Raw genomic sequence first — 16,625 nt, 5'->3', positions numbered from 1 at the left:
ATTAGCAGCATCAAAGGAATTATCTTGTTTGAGAAGTGCACAGCTTTTGACCTTTAGTCGGCAGAACTTGTTGTGCTGTAAATTATTGGAATGCTTTGATGTCTCTCTTCTAGCAGAAAATATAGAAACTGAAAGCAGAAGTCCTCTGTTATTGTCTCACACTGCCCCCTAGTGCCAAGTTTCCATAAATACACATTACAGCAGTACTAATTATTAGCAAGGAAATGAAACAAATAATACATGAAAAAATGTGTTAACATAAATTGGCCTGGAGCACTTTCAAGCCTTTAAATAAATTGCGTGCTAAAGCGTTCAACTTCCTCGATTCTTTTATCTTCTGGCTCTCTCCTCCAGCCCATCTCATGTGAAACCACTGCAGGGTAAGATGCTCCTGTCTAACATACCCCGGAGAAGCATGCAATTAATTTTGATTAGCTGATAGAAAAGCCACCACAACAGACTTAGTACTTCATCTGAAAATAAAAGGTGTGTAAGCCTTGTTTGGCATGTATATGGTGTGTAGTAGTACGGCATACTCATCTCACTCTGACACAATACAAACAGCGACTCCGACCACCTGGTTTCATGCTGCTTTGTGAATTTATTTTTTTTTTAATTATTTTTTTTTTAACGCTTAAATGTTTCCACTTGTGCTCCTGCCACGAGTCATCCAAAAGACAATCACAGCAGCAAGAGTAAAAGCTCAGCATCACCTTCTCATTAGAAAATCATTTAAATCATTTTTCACTTTTTTTTTTCCTTTTTGTTTTTTTGTTTTTGTTTTGTTTTCATTTTGCTTGTTTGAAACCACAAACATTCCAGTATCACACGGCAGGAGTAGGAACAGCAATACAGCATAACCTTTTGCATAGTATTAAATGAACATAGACATAACGCTTTTATTTACAATTAGTATTATCTAGAATTAAAAAAAGTATGTAAAAATGGGTGAACCAGAAGATTTTCTCCCTCGCTGCTAAATTAAAAAAATCTTAAACAGTAAAGCAGTCTTTTCTTTTTAGCATAGATAGAGGAAATCGTTTACGGAATGGACAAACAACTGTACCATTATATATATATATATATTTATATATTTTTGTATATATTTATATTTTTTGCCTATTTTTTTTTCACATCTCCCATGCTGCTAAGTACAGAATGTAGAAAGCACATTTGTGGTATAATGACGAGTTATAAAAAAATACACATTAATTCCGTTTCCTGAATGCCACTCATGTCAGGGAGCTGTTTTCGTGACGTTGCGTGCAAACGTTTCATAGGAAGGGACAGACACGTACAGAAAGCAATTGCAGGTGATAAGAGTCTCCTTATTACGAACTAAATACACATAGTGCACCATATATCTCATGGAAACAGGTAAAATAATGGTCGCCCGGGAAACTTATGGCCTTTTTCGTCATCTCAGAACTTTTTTTTGGTTGGAAAATACCTTTACTCTTCGTTTTTTCTTAAGCCTTAAGAAGGATCCCAGTCCCAGATGTGACTATAACCCAGAGCAGGATCATCCACAAGGCAACCTAGGCAAGTGCCTGGGGCCTAGTGGGTGTCAAGGGGCCCAAATTCCAGCTTCTCTGGCCCATCTCCCACCTCAGTTTACTAAACGGACCATAAAGGGCAGCCAAAGTCACTTCCTTGCCTAGGGCTCCATTTCATCTTAATCCTCCTCTGCTATAACCATTTGTCCACATGGCAAAGGCTGTGTGGAACCAGATAACCTTCCCCTTAAGCACTGAACTGCATTCCCTGCAGACGACGATGCATGCGCTCACACAACATATGTGGTTGTGAATGAGAAGGGGTGACAGGCATACTTATTGCTCTGATACATGCTCTGGATGGCTGTTGTGATAAAAACAGGACTGTTTTCACCATGTATTATTATATCAGACTCCCATCATTCAACTCAAAATCCTAGACCCAAAAGTACGTTCACTGGTTTCCCTCAGTACTTCCCGCTTCTTTGTCTTCTTACCTTCATTTTAATGTTGTTACTGTTCGGTTTGCAAACTTATAATTCTATGTCCTTTCCAAAACACACAGCTGCGGCATAACAGCTGGATTTAGCAATGCTGCTCGGACTTGATAAAGGTGCGTACACACGCACTACAAAATGTCACCCGCAGGGATAGGGACTCTGGACTTAATGTAGGGTTTAGGGAGAACCTGCTTGCCAAGGTCCTTATAGTCTTCATTCTCACCGTGTTGTAGAAGGAAAATTTGATCTGCAACTCTAGCCTACAAGAACTTCCCTCAGACACATACGTTACGTTTAAAAAAAAATGTGTTCAAAGTGTTTTAGAAATAAAAGGCTGGATAACGTTTTGAGCCTGGCATGGATAAAACTAACAGCACGACTTCTTGGCAATGAGAATTCTCTGGATCATAAAGTTACCTGGCCACTAAATTGTCCCTCTGTTGTTTTGTATTTCTTTTACGTGATATTTTATGACATAAGATGTGGATTCAGACTGACTTGGTTGTAAACTCTTAGTGCTTTGTTCTTTTGGTGCTTTAGAAGGGAAGATTAAAATGTGGAATCCCTTATTCTAAATAGAGAAAGTGAACATGGTTAAAGAGCTCTCCTTCTGAAATGAGTACTAAAGCCTGGAAATACGTACAGGAAGACAAACTTATATGGCTATGTTCTACTTCGGTCACGCCACAGCCACCAAGACATCCAGAAACACGATTATGGCTCCCAACGGAGGGTATAAAAAGGCTTCCAATCAGCACCCACCAGAGTTTTGTTGTACGCAACAGGCACCTGTTTCCACCTGTGAACCCCACCCTGTCTTTATCTGTACACCAGCCTGCCCCAACTGGTGTACCCCAGTCTTTCTCCACCTTGTATGCCAGCCTGTCTCCACATGTTTAAGCCACAGTCTCCTTCTTTACACACCAGCAAGTCTCCAGATGTATTCATCAACCTCCACCTGTGCACCAGATTGCCCCACATCTACACCTCAGCCTGCCTCCAACTGTACTCGTCAGCCTGTCACCAGATGTGCATACCAGCCTGTGCACACTAATATCCAGCAGCCTGTATCTACACACCAGCCGGTTTAGCTGTTCTCACCAGCCTCTACTTGTGCACAGCAGCTTGACTCCACCTATACATACTAGTAGGTTTCCACATCTACTTGTAAGCATGTCACTCACTAATGTGTACACACCAGCCCATCTCCACTTGTATTCAGCAGCCTCCACTGCACTGCAGTCTCCATCTGTAAAAAACAGCCTGTCTCCACCTGTATTCACCAGCCGCCAATTGCACACACCAGCTTATTACAACAGTGTTTCACTCTACCCATTGGTCTTAGGCACTCTTGCCATCATGCTGCTCATCTTACAAAATGATGATCGCCCCCTTGGCATTACTTTCGGGCCTCCCACAGACCGCACTCCCTACTTCTCCTGCTCCCCTGTTACATACAGTCTGCTCCAGTTACATAGAGTATACTTGGAAACACTGGTAAGTTCCAGTCAACAACCTTGACAATGCTGCTTCCACTACAGCAGATTGAAATACAAATACTGATGACATCACTACTGATGCTTTGCATTAGATCACTCCATTTCTGAATTTTGGCATTACTCTACTTCATATTGAGCAAAACAATTTTTAAGGGTCTGGCATATAGTTCAATAACGAGTTATGTAAAAATGTTATTCAATATTTAATGCATGCCTGCAGCTTTTTTTTGCTAAAATTAAAATTAGGTAAACTTAATAAAAACTGCACGATCTACGTAGAACAGTTTTGACTACTCTTTTATACTTTTTGGTATTTAAGTTGCTGTTTTTTTGTGGAATTTGAAATTCATGTCAGGTCAACGTAAAAAAAAAATATTTAAACATTTTTAATTAGTTGTCTTCATTCAGTTTACAGATTGACCTCTAATTTATAACCCATGCTTTCACCTGACTTTTACAAAAATATGTCTCTATTATGTATTTCCTTATATTTATATTTTTTTTTTACCTTTTTGATAAACTTTGATATTTTTTACTTTAGATTTTATTAACGTGATGAAACTGAATATTATTTATTCACACACTGATCCACATTAGCCTCAGGTTCCTCCAGTTTCGACACATGAAATCTGCTTTCTTAGCTTAGTCTTAGATTTAGGTCTGAAGATTACATATTTCCTACAGATCTTGAATAAGAGCTTCTCTTTGAACTAAATAGTACTACTCATAAAATAAATATATATTTTTTAATCTTTCTGAGCATACCCGTACATCATAGTAACACTGCTAGTTGTAAGGGAATAGAATAGCTCTAGTCTTGCGCGCCATAAAGTGTTCAGTAGATTGGGCAAGGACCAAGTGTTGATGATGATGATGACGACGGAGTGACCTACATGTGGCCCTAATATTATCCTTCAGATATTTTCACTCTGTAGCTGAGGAGCGCCTTAAATATGTCTAAAAAAAATTATATTTAGAGAAATATAACTTAATTGAAAATGTGATGTTTCACTAGGAAACAAAGCCTTCTATTTAACTTAAAATGGGTTGTGCTACCACCTTTAGGTGAGCTGGGTCATAATCTCCCCCTCTTTATTTCCTTTCAGCCCCAACCCTCTTGTCTTTTCTCCTCTGAGCCGTCATCGAAGCGTAAACAGGTTACATTCATCTTCCAGGATACTAATAAATAAACAGCTGAGATTGAAATAAGGCAATCTGCCGAAATATATATTGTCTTCTCTGAGAGCGTTTCTCCTGACGTCTAAAGAAAATGGCTGTAATAAAAGAAGCTTCAGGTACATAAGCAAATAAATAACGTGTTGTAGTAGCGGCCCCATCAAGGTAAAAAAACCTTGCAGGTCAGACACGAAGGGAATTATTGCTATTGTAACCCCAAATGGGGAAAATAATAGTAAAAACAATTGATGTTTTTACAAAGAATATCTACTTTTTGTTCTATTCCCATGGCAGATCTGCCACGAAGATGGGTTTTGGCTGGCCTGATGATGTCATGTCCAGCCACATCGTACGTACGTCCTGGTTATGGAAACTGTCCAATGGGTGGAATGCCTTGTGCATGTTCTCCACTATGCGTGGTATATAGAAATAGACATAACCTTTTTCGTGCACCCTGCTTGCAGTATTATTATAATTTTTTTTGTCTTTTTTTTTTTAATCTTTTAACCTCATATATTTTCTCACAAGGGAACAGCATATTTCCCTTCTCAAGTGCATGCATAAAGGATTTATACACAGATTTCGTCTTCTTTTTTGTTTTTTTTTCCTTTTCTTTTTTTGTTTGTTTTTTGTTAGAGACTAAAAATATATTGAAGGGTGGGTATTGCGCCGCCCCCGGCTGTGAAGATATGCCAATATACACATTTCTCCTCAGGCTTATATGAAGGGATATATACATACAGTATATATTATATACACGTGTACATACACACACCTCTCTCCTATAGAAATCTTTTGTATATGTTCATCCGTCAATATGGGTGCAAATCCACTGTGCAATTGAGTTTTGCAACTTCAAAAATGAAAAACAAAAACTAGTATTTGCCTAGAAAGGATCAGAGCATTGAGGTCTTTGCCTACAAGCAAGTTTTGTGGCTCATCTCGTTACCAGATCAATACTGTTGTCTGGGCAAAGTTCTTTTGTTTCTCGTATTTCAAGTCCGCCCTGTGCATGGAAAGCCCCAGAAGTCTATGTAAAAAATGAAACAGTAGAGAGGAGGGGTTGTAAGTGTACATTCATGCAGGGAAATGGTTGGATAGTGTCTTTTTTGTTTCCTAGTCTGTCTTTCTTTTGTTGCAGAAGCAGCAGCAGCATCAATCAGGCCATCATGGAAAACCTGGCACATTCTCACTGCCAGCGCTGCTTGGACACGGAGCTTCCTCTGCCAGCCTCCAAATGTAGAAACATCTTATCGAGCCAGACACAAGTATTTCTTGTCTCGGTGATAAGGAAGCAATGCCATCTCCAGCTAAAGGGATGTCTCCAGGCTGTGTATGGGGCTCCCTGGACTGGAAGAGGTAGCTGATTTGCTTGTCTCTGTAGTGAGGTTTATCCCGCTGTCAATTGCATTGTTGTTCTTGTTTGGTGAAGGGGGCTGGCTGGAGCTTTGTTTGAGGGCAGGATCTTCCTCCAGGTCAGTATCATCGATTAGAGGAATATGAGGCTGAGAATCTTCTATCTTAAACTCTGGATGGGTCATGAAGTTGTGAATGGAAGTTCGTGAGTCCGGTTTTTCTAAACCTTCATAGAGAGAGCTACGGAATGCCTTCACGACGCGGATCTGTGTTCAGAGAGTTAGGAGAGAAGAAAAAATGAAACAGCCATTACAGTACATGCTCCACTTTTACTCTAGGACAAGTAATGACATTTGGCGTCACAGAACACCCCTATACACGATACACAATGATCAACAGAAAATGCCAAAACAAGCAGCACAAGTTCAAAATCGCTGCAGGTCAGAGTTCAACAAGAGGACAAAGCAGCTGAGAGAGTTGTGCTTTCACGTCACTTTGTTTAGTCTACAGTACCAGAAGTCTTGTAGGATGAGGGCATAATTGGCACAATGTTAGTATAGGATGGAACTACAAATTAATGAAAGTTAGGATTTATCAGGATATTGCTAGCAGTGCAAAGCATCTTGTAATAAAGTGGAACTTCAGACAAACTTTTTTTTGTTTTTCAGCTTTATATTTAGCATTTAAGAAGTATAAGTGATGCTGTAAGCCAATAGATAGCATTTTTCTATAAGACTGCCAATACAAATCTGTAGAGTACAAGGACAATGTGGATTTCAGGAGGAATCTGGTACATACGTCCAACCACTGTACAACCATCTACATGAGACTTTTGGTTCCTTACAGTAATTGATAGCTGGAGGAGCTGATTGGAGCTAAAGGACCATACACACTTGCAGTAACGGTCATCTGAAACACTCAACCTTGATCATTTCAGATGGCCTTTTCCTGTATAAACACGCTGTTTCAATTTCTGCCGATCATTTTGTTCTACTCAAGCTCGGTTTTCCAGCATGCCTGATCACTAATCAACTGTTGGCAAACTTCAGGGTAAATATTTGGTAAAGGTGACCCAAATGTTTCTGAACTTTCCTTTTGGGCGGCCTAATTTGCAAGTGTGTATGGGCCTAAAGGGAGCAGGTGCAGGATGAGTTGTACGAAGCAGTATAAGGAGCATAAAAGTGCCATTAGATGTTGCCTTCTGCATTCTCTAAACTGGTGATCTCTGCTTTATTTTTTTTAGAGAGAAAAGTCTGTCACAGAATTATCACTTATATATGTAGTGTTGGTACAGAGCCTCATCTTTCACTTGGTAAGTTTGGGCCCCATCCGAATTTTACAAACAGACTGCAATCCTAAAAACCGGTTACACCTGCCATATTTCCTATACTGACCGCCTTTTGCTTGCTGTCTCCTTGCTGATGTTTTCTGTCTGCATAATTATACTTTCTGCCTTACAACAAAAAAAAGCAAAGCTATCGTATTCAAATCTGGTATTTTCACCACCAATTACCAACAGTCTAAAGGCCCATATACAAGCTAGATTAAAGTTGGCTAAGGCGCCTCTGCCGATAATCTGGCATGTGCAACGTAGCCTCCAATGAATTCTGATAGCTTGGTTCTCCCTGCTCGCTGCCATATATGTGTTACTCTGTCGGCCCTCTGCTCCCCGCATTGCAACAGACCCTATTGTTAGCAAATGAAGGTAGACTCTGTCCAATGGAAGTGAAAAATCTTTATTGAATCAGATAAAAAAAATATGACACCGGCATTTTTCGGACACACAATGGTCCCTAATCATGATTAAGGACAATTGTGTGTCCGAAACATGTCTATAGGACATTGTGCAGAGAGTACTTTCATTTGCAATCGTTCTGAGACCTAAGTCACTTGGTTCCTGCACTGAGCATACTTTGTAGGTAGAGTGGATTGCATCACTTGTTCACCAAAACATGTTGTTAGCTTGCAGGCTAACTACGCATCTATACAGCCTTGGCCCAGCTACCGTAGCATGTGTACGGGCCTTAAACTAGCTATACTTTTTATTATGCTTAACCCCAGTTGTAAAACACACTCGTTTTTGTTGCTGTCTGCATGTAGGAAGCTTGGTTAATCTGTCCTTAATGACACTAAGCAAACTGGGAAAGATTTTCCAACAGGGGCAATGAAAACAGTACATACCAGAAGGGGCTGCATCTTTCTCAAACTACTCTCAATGTTGCAGCTGGAGTTCACAACTACTGATGACACCACAGGACATCAGAGGTAACTTACCTGGTGGGGGCACGACATAGTCACATTACAGACCCTACACTTGGTCTGACCTTCCCTCGCTCTATCCAAGAGTAAATATCAAAGCATTGTCTGGAGTTTCACTCTACACAGTTTACAAATACAACAATCTAAGACAGGTAAAAACGAAGAAGAAACACTACACTACAGGAAAAGAACAAAAGAGCACTGGCACAAGATAGATGTACTCCACTGAAGAACATCCATGGTAGCTTTCATTGCCTGGCAGTTCCAAGTGATCAGAGAACAAGGAAAGGTTCGTAAGAATGGCATAGAGCATTTATCTAGACATCCAAAGGAAAAGAAGTCCAGTTTGATTACTTGTAGTAGCCACCGAGATAGTCTCTAGTTCAGTGCTTAAAGAACTCTTCTGGTTTTAATAAAATAAATACACATAACATGTTTACTATAAACATATTCTCTTGGTTAACCAATAATAAACATGCTGAATTCTTCGAAGTGCTAAGCGTCTTTCTCGGACTCTGGATCCAAGCTGGAGAACCATTTGATTGTATTGGTGTGTCACTGGTATAAGCAGCATGTTTACTCTTGGTCAAGGAGCTCTGTGGGTTCCAAGCAAGTGTCGAGTGTCACCTTGCTGGGAACCTTAACAGGCCTCATACAGCATTAGTAGGAGAGATGTAGGATTAATATTAGCTGAGGCAGACAGAGAAGCATGGCAGCCACAAGCAGACAAGAGACAAACACATGCTACGTCACACACATGGGTCACAATGACCATTTAACAAAAAAAGGACTGGCACACCACAGCTACAACTCAAAGGCCTAGATAGCGTGAAACATTAAATGTTTCCTATGTGATTTCTACTTCTAAAAGCAGATTTAGTCATGTTTTCATGCAAAAAAGGTAAACTCTTGAGTATAGGCCCAATATTCCCTCCAGCAGCGTCATAATTGCCAAATAGGAAATGTTTTCCCTGGGGTGAGGATTTGTTCTTGGGGAATGAACTATAAAGAACCCACGTGCTAAGCATAATAAACATAAAACTGATTTAAGTTGCTGAGAAGCAATTAGTAAAGACTCTAAGCCATATTCAACCCTGATCCATGACATGTCCTATTCCAGGAATATGGCTGAAAAGGGGCTGAAGTGCCTTGGACCTCTCTGCTTTGTCACAAGTGAACTGTGAAGTGCTAGCAACCTAAATGTCATTGCCTAAACCAAAGCTCTAACCGGATGCCACAAAGTAAAATATTTATTTCTGTGGTTTTAGCCTGTTGACTACACAGTATACTTATCGGGGAACGCTGCCCCCAATCAGGAAAAAGAGAAACAAATAAGGCTTTCTGATGCATAACTTAACACTTTTACAAGTCTGTGATAGAAACGGCGGGCCAATGAACAGCAGACCATATGCAAGCAAATGTTGGATTGTTCTTTGGAGAGCTACTTGCCAGGAAACAAACACTCAAGGAGGAAACAGCGACAACAACAGACAAGGAGAGACAGGCCCCTGTGCTAATGGGAGCAGAGACAAGTGCACAAAGACAAAAATAAACTGCTGGGGACACGGATACTACAAGACACACACGGATAGTAAGATTCTACTACAGATAATTATCTTCTTCTCCGACAGCTGGAACAAATAATCAGAATAAGATCTTCGGACAAACTTTCCGCCACCCCTGGAAATTAGACTGGTAATACTGACAGTGCTGGAGAAAAAAATACATTCACTTTGTGTCGTAAAGGCTACAAGTTAGTCATTAGTGACTACAACTCAGGCTATAGAAAGACAAAGAGGAAATAAAGAACTTGACCCTTCCACGCACTAGGTTAGGGCAATATCCGAGAGAAGACCTCAAAAGTCATAAAACACCCAGATTACTGTAGCATCAGAGCTGCCATAGTGTAGCAGGAGGATATTGGTATATTTACATTACTTAGCTGGTGGAGACTATAGTGCAGTGTCTAATGTACAGCTAGTCTACCTTCAATGTGCTGTCCTTTGATACATAGATCAGCCAGAACATTAAACCACATGCCCAATTAACAAAAAATGTAAAAAAAAAATTCCTAGCAAATATCCTGTATGTCCACTGAGTGCCTCTGGATCCTAATGAGACTCACCAAGGCGTCCTCCGGTCCCCCATTGGGGCTCGTAGACCCTCCAGAGATTATTGAAAAGGGCTTTTCAGTGTTTGGGGCAGCATTCCTTGTCAAGCACAAGCGTGACCATACTGCGCCTGCACAAGTTTACGGCTGTGCCTGCGCAGAAAGCCAGAGCCCTTCCGGCTACTGAGCAGGCGCGGCTGCAGCATGACCGCACTTGTGCCAGAAGAGAAATGCGGCTCCATTCAGCTGAAGGGTCAGCGATCGGCAACGGAGAACAGAGGACGCTGTGGGAAGCCTCGTAAGGATCCAAAAGCTTGTCTCTCCTTAGGTAAGTATTTACTTTTTGATACTGAAAATGCCTCCTCTTAACCCTTTCACTGCCAAGCTCCGGCTCCCAAACTGAACCTCTGGTGGCCAAAGCAAATTAAACATTTTTTTTCGCATTTGTCAAGGAAACATCCAAACTAAAAGATCATTAAAGAGCCTCGAAACTAAACAATTTCTGAAAGAAGGGAGCTTGTGAAATTAATTAAAAGTGTTATCAATGTGTTAGTTCACATGATCAGTGCGTCAGTATTTTTATTTTATTTATTAATTCATTTTTTTACATTTAAAAATACACTAAAATCCTTACTATTGTTTCTAGATATCCTAATTAAATACACTGCATGTCCTAATAAAATGTCACACACGTATATTTCATTGGATCGTCTGTAGTTTTGATTATGGAATGCATTCGCTGTGGTATCATTTTGATAAGCTTCTATAATATCACAACAATTATTTCCGTCCTGAGTTACATTAATTTTCCACCAAGATGAGAGATAATGGGAGAGTTGGAGTGCTGCGCAAATTCTTCTGCAGCACAACCCAAAGAATCTCAATTGGGTTAAGGTCTGGACTCTGTGGTGGCCAATGATGTGTCATGCTCCCTGAACTCCTCTCTCACAATTTGAGCACATGAATCCTGGTATTGTCATCTTGAAATATGCCTCTGCCATCAGGGCAGAAGAAATTAGCTGCTGGAATATCTTAGTCATTCAGTTTATTCAGGTAGCCAGCTGACATCATTCTTTGGGCACATAACCAATTATCCAATGGCAGGCTCTTACTTATTTATTTTGTTAAATCCTGTTGGTTACCCCTTTTTGGACAAGCAGTGCATAAAATGTGGGACAGAGTTTAGTTAATGAAAAATTTAAAATATCTAGGGAAAACTGTGCACGCTAAATATGTAAACTCACAAATTGGTATCTTAAACTAACGACTTAAAGGTGCTCATTAACGGTACAATCTCTTGAACAATTGACATCACAATCGACGGCAAACAATTGTTCTATCGAACGTTCCATTGATCCCAATTTCAGAACCAATCTTTTAGGTTGATTAGATTGCTTATCATTTTCCCTCCCATTGGTGGGCACAAACAATTGTTTCCGATCGATCGCAACAATCAGATGATCAATCATTTGGGAAAATTGGATTGGTAGTGGGCACCTTAACATAAATGTGTCCCTACAATCACTTCGAGCTTTAAGGATATATACTTTGTATATATTGTGTGTCTGTGCATCCTAATAGTGTGAAGGAAGGTCATCAGACCTCTCATCTAATCTCCACAGTGCAGTTCCGATGCTAACGTGCCCACTGTAGGAGCTTTCAGCGGTAGACGGGGCTCATCATGGTGACTCTTCTGCAGTTACTAAAATGCACTGTTTTGACAGCTTTCTCTCATGGCTAGCATTAAGGTTTGTTTTTGCAGTGTATGCTACAGTAGCAATGCTGTGAGGTGAGACCCGAGTGGGAAACCTTTGTTCCCCGTGTACATCAGAGAGCTTTGGCTGCTCATGACCATGTCACCGGTTGTCCTTCCTTGGACTTTTTTTTAAGCACTAACCTCTATACATTGGAAAAACTCCATTGCAAATGCTCTGACCCAGTTACGTAGCCACCATAATTTGGTCCTTGTCAAAATCACTGAATGCCCAGCTTTCTTGCTTCTAAAACAAGTCCTTCAAGAACTGACTATTCACTTCTAACCTCTATACATTGGAAAAACTCCATTGCAAATGCTCTGACCCAGTTACGTAGCCACCATAATTTGGTCCTTGTCAAAATCACTGAATGCCCAGCTTTCTTGCTTCTAAAACAAGTCCTTCAAGAACTAACTATTCACTTACTGCCTAATATACCCAAGTCCACGATAGGTGTCATTCAAATAAGGAAATTAATGTTATTCACTTGTCTTGTCAATGCTTTAATGTTGTGGCTGATCAATATATATTGTAAGGCTTTTTAGACGCTTAAAAGACTGATGCGGTAAAGACTGAGATGTCTAAATTGTGTCGAGGTGTCATGGAAATGTATGTATTGTGTGGAACAGGAGAATTCTGGATCTTGTTTATAACACATATTACCCAGAGGTCAACTATAAAGCTGCCAGCACTGCTGTTACTGGAGATTTTTATCTGTTATCACTATGGGGTCACATGGTGACCAGAATGGCAGAGCTGGCGTTCCTGTACACCAAACATGAAACACTTCATAGAAGCATATGTGGGCTGTGACTGGGATGCAGATTGTGTTTGTATAACAATGTCTCTGCTATGTGCAACACTAGAACATGAAAGACAGGAAATATATGGCATATTACCATTGTTCATCCCTACCAGAGGCAGCCTTTTACAAATCCATCTTTTAACTAGAGACCATATATTGTCCATCTCTTAACTAGAGACCATAAGCTGTCTACTATGGAACTCCAAGCCACATGCAATATGTCACATAAAAAGTTAACTTCCCATTGCCAATAAAACCTAAGTAGAAGATAGAATGGTTCTCCGTGGAGCCAGAAATGGGGGCCATGCTGGCTTTTTGGGCATATACTCGCAGGTTTACCCTGGCTTCGCCAAAAACGAAACCTCTGCAGCTCAGAGTCATATAAAGTTCAGGCTTTAGGTTAAAGACTCCCAACCTGTTTATCTTTCACTCTCTCTCGCTAAACCTTTGGTCCAGTGTTTTTTAGCCCTCTGAGGAAGACAAACAGGGTGGAAAGGTTTAGACAGAGAGCAACATTAAAAATAAAGAAATAAATGCTACTACAGTATACTAGCTAACTGAAATTACTCTTTAAATAATGAAAATATGTTAACATTCCCAAGAGATGCCAACTACATGGAGAGATGTTCAGTGATTTAGAAATGACAGCCTCTGCAATAACACCTTTAAATGTGCTCCTGACTAGGCGAGCAATGGATAACCAAAAAAGAAAATGCCCCACCCACTGACATTGAATAAGTGTTCATGTGGAGGGAGGAATGAGGGGTGGAAGCCTCTTGATGTCAGTGTTGGGTGGAGAACAGAGTGCTGGTTAAAGTCTCTGTCTCTGACACAGGAGACCAGGATTCAAATCTCGGCTCTCCCTGTTCAGTAAGCCATCACCTATTCAGCAAGGGGTCCTTGGGCTAGACTCCCTAACACTGCTATTGCCTATTGCATGTGCCCTAGTGGCTGCAGCTCAAGCGCTTTAAGTCCCCCAGGAGAAATGTTATTTTTTTTTATTATAACGATGAAAGTGGAGGAGGGGGAGGTCCTTTGCGCTTTACTGAGTTGGAGGGAAGCTTGGTATTTGTAGTACAGGATAAGTCAGAGAGCCTCATACTCTCAGTGGGAAAGTAAAGTAAAGAGAGACAGATGAGCTTCATTAAATTGGTGGGAAGTAAACAGAGGTCAGTAGGCCTCCACATATTGGAATAGAGTAAAGGGAGGTAAGTGATGCCATGGAAGTTAAGTGAGAGGCCGGTAAGTCTTATGATACTGGTTGGGGGGCAGTGAAGATCATCTTATTGGTACAGGGTAAATGGGAGTTAAGCTTGTCTCAACTTAATGGTGTGGACTAAAGGAATGTGAGGCCTGGAAGCCCCATAATGCTGGTCTGGGATGAAGCAGAAGCTGGACTTCAGCTAAGTATAGACATCAGAAAGTCACGTCCCAATCAAATCATTTATGGTTGGATTATTATTTTATTTGGTTAGCCGACCTGATATGCCTTTACTGACCCTCATTTAAGCAAACTGGTTGGATTTAAAACCCGTTACAGACATAGGGGCAGATTTATCAAAACCAGCGCAAAGAGAGCTGAAGCAAAAATGGTGCAAAAGTGGAGCAGTTGCTAACATTGGCCAATCAGAATCCTTGATCTTAAAAAGGAGGGACACCATGAGCCCAGTATATTGTAGTATGTACTGGTTATGGGTATTATAAAGTAGGTATATATTTGTACACTCACAAAGGTTGATCTTAGCTGCTTCATATTTCTCCGATTTTCTTTGCAATGGTTGTGATAAATCTGTCAGCCAAAACAATCATTTGCGATCATCATAAAATGTTTGGCTTGGCCGAGCAGCAAGTACTGTACAATGGAGAGGAGAAGGGTGTGTTGGAGGAAGAGGCTCCCTGCAGCCTGTGGGGCAAAGCAGTCAGCATTGCTTTTCAGCCCATCAAGGTAAGTCCAGAAGTTGGGTGAAGTGTCTTCGGACCTCAAGCTAACAGATGAAACCATCATGAGCAAAATTATTATTTTTTCTTTACTCATCAGACAATCATAATTCTTTGTCTGGAAGAGACACGCCATGTTGTGGTGTCTCCAGCTCCTTCTCCTCTCCCTCGAACAGCACACTCAGCAATTATCTCCAGGAGAGATATCTGTCAGTAATAAGCTCATGTTGCACATCTAAATGTAATCTGTGTCTGTAGGTAGAATTTAGATGCAGGGGACCAGAGGGTTAAGTCAATTATATGCTGGATCTGAAAAGAGTTATGTCAAGGCTTTAGTTAGTTTAGGTTTAACTATTCACCCCCACCCTTCCTTCCACTTACTCCTCCCAACCTATATATGTATAAAATTATCAAATGTATATTTAATTCAACATTTCTGAATGTCTTTGCTTTGCCAAGGCATATATTCAAAGTGAGATGAATCCTGTAATTATGCCTTCACAAAGAGGTCCTCTAGCTGCTCTTGGGCGGTCTCTAGCTGCTCATGGGCGGTCTCTGGCTGCTCTTGAGTGATCCCTGGCATCTCCAGAGCAATGGCTGGTAGGTGCTCACCCAGCACACGAGAGACATGGACAAGAATCTAGAGAAAAGCAGTGTGTTGAAACATTTACATTAAAGGTGCCCATTAATGGGTGAGATTTTTAGTGAACAGTTTTTCATTTATCAGATCACTCAGATCAAAATGAAAAGTTCATTGCAGCATTAACAGCTCAAAAATACACACAATATCGAAACTAGTTTATGGGTAAAAAAAAATTCTGCCAATTGTTTTAGGAAATCATCTATAATAAGTTCATTCAGGATTGGGACATCAGCTTCTCTGTTTTGTACAATTCAATCTGAATGATGTGATCAAAAATTAGGTAATTACTCACTTAAAAATTGTTAAGGCCTAAGCATACTTGTGTGCTTCTGAGCATTTTTTTTCAGCAACACATCATCAATGTTAAAGATTGATATGCACTGCTAAAAAATGCACAGAAGTGTGCAAGTGTGCTCAGGCCTTTAATAGACACCTTTACACTACTGTGCACCTCTTTGACAGTTAGCTTGTGTGGTTAACTGTCAGAAAGATCTGATACACTTTAACATCTTTTCCAGTGCTGTTCTATTGCTGACTAGTTGACACTGGTTTAAAGAGAACCCGAGGTGTGTTTAAAGAATGTTATCTGCATACAGAGGCTGGATCTGCCTATACAGCCCAGTCTCTGTTGCTATCCCAAACCCCACTAAGGTCCCCCTGCAATCTGCAATCCCTCATAAATCACAGCCGTGCTCTGAGGCTGTGTTTACATCTGTAGTGTCAGTCTCAGCTGCTCCCCCGCCTCCTGCATAGCTCCAGTCCCTGCCCCCGTCTCTTCCCTCCAATCAGCAGGGAGGGAAGGGATGCAGGCGGGGACTGGAGTTCTGCAGGAGGCGGGGAGAGCAGCAGACTGACACTATAGAGATAAACACAGCCAGCTCTGACAAGCTGTTTGTCAGCAGCGTGGCTGTGATTTATGAGGGATTGCAGAGTGCAGGGGGACCTTAGGGGGGTTTGGGATAGCAACAGAGGCTAGGCTGTATAGGCAGATCCAGCCTCTGTATGCAGATAATATTCTTCAAACCCACCTCGGGTTCTCTTTAATATCTCCCACTACTAAGTAGACAAAAAAAAAAAGACTGTGTTCAT

General features: G+C 40.8%; 1 protein-coding gene across 17 annotated transcripts in view; it reads right to left on the bottom strand.

The window, feature by feature from the left end:
• Positions 1 to 581: 581 nt before the first annotated feature.
• Positions 582 to 16,625, bottom strand: part of ATP2B2 (ATPase plasma membrane Ca2+ transporting 2) — a 386,993-nt gene continuing 370,949 nt past the window's right edge. For 12 of the 17 annotated variants that reach the window (XM_068252864.1, XM_068252865.1, XM_068252867.1 and 9 more), the window contains one exon: positions 582 to 6,293. In XM_068252864.1, the coding sequence (XP_068108965.1) occupies positions 5,982 to 6,293 (312 nt within the window). In that variant the 3' untranslated portion in view covers positions 582 to 5,981. Of the gene's footprint in view, positions 6,294 to 13,370; positions 13,426 to 13,467; positions 15,534 to 16,625 lie in introns of those variants that run through there. The other 5 variants (XM_068252876.1, XM_068252877.1, XM_068252874.1 and 2 more) reach the window with 4 other exon arrangements.

This window comes from Hyperolius riggenbachi, chromosome 9 (assembly GCF_040937935.1).
Source record: "Hyperolius riggenbachi isolate aHypRig1 chromosome 9, aHypRig1.pri, whole genome shotgun sequence".
NCBI lineage: Eukaryota > Metazoa > Chordata > Amphibia > Anura > Hyperoliidae > Hyperolius > Hyperolius riggenbachi.
This window is presented reverse-complemented; position numbering and strand designations above follow the sequence as displayed.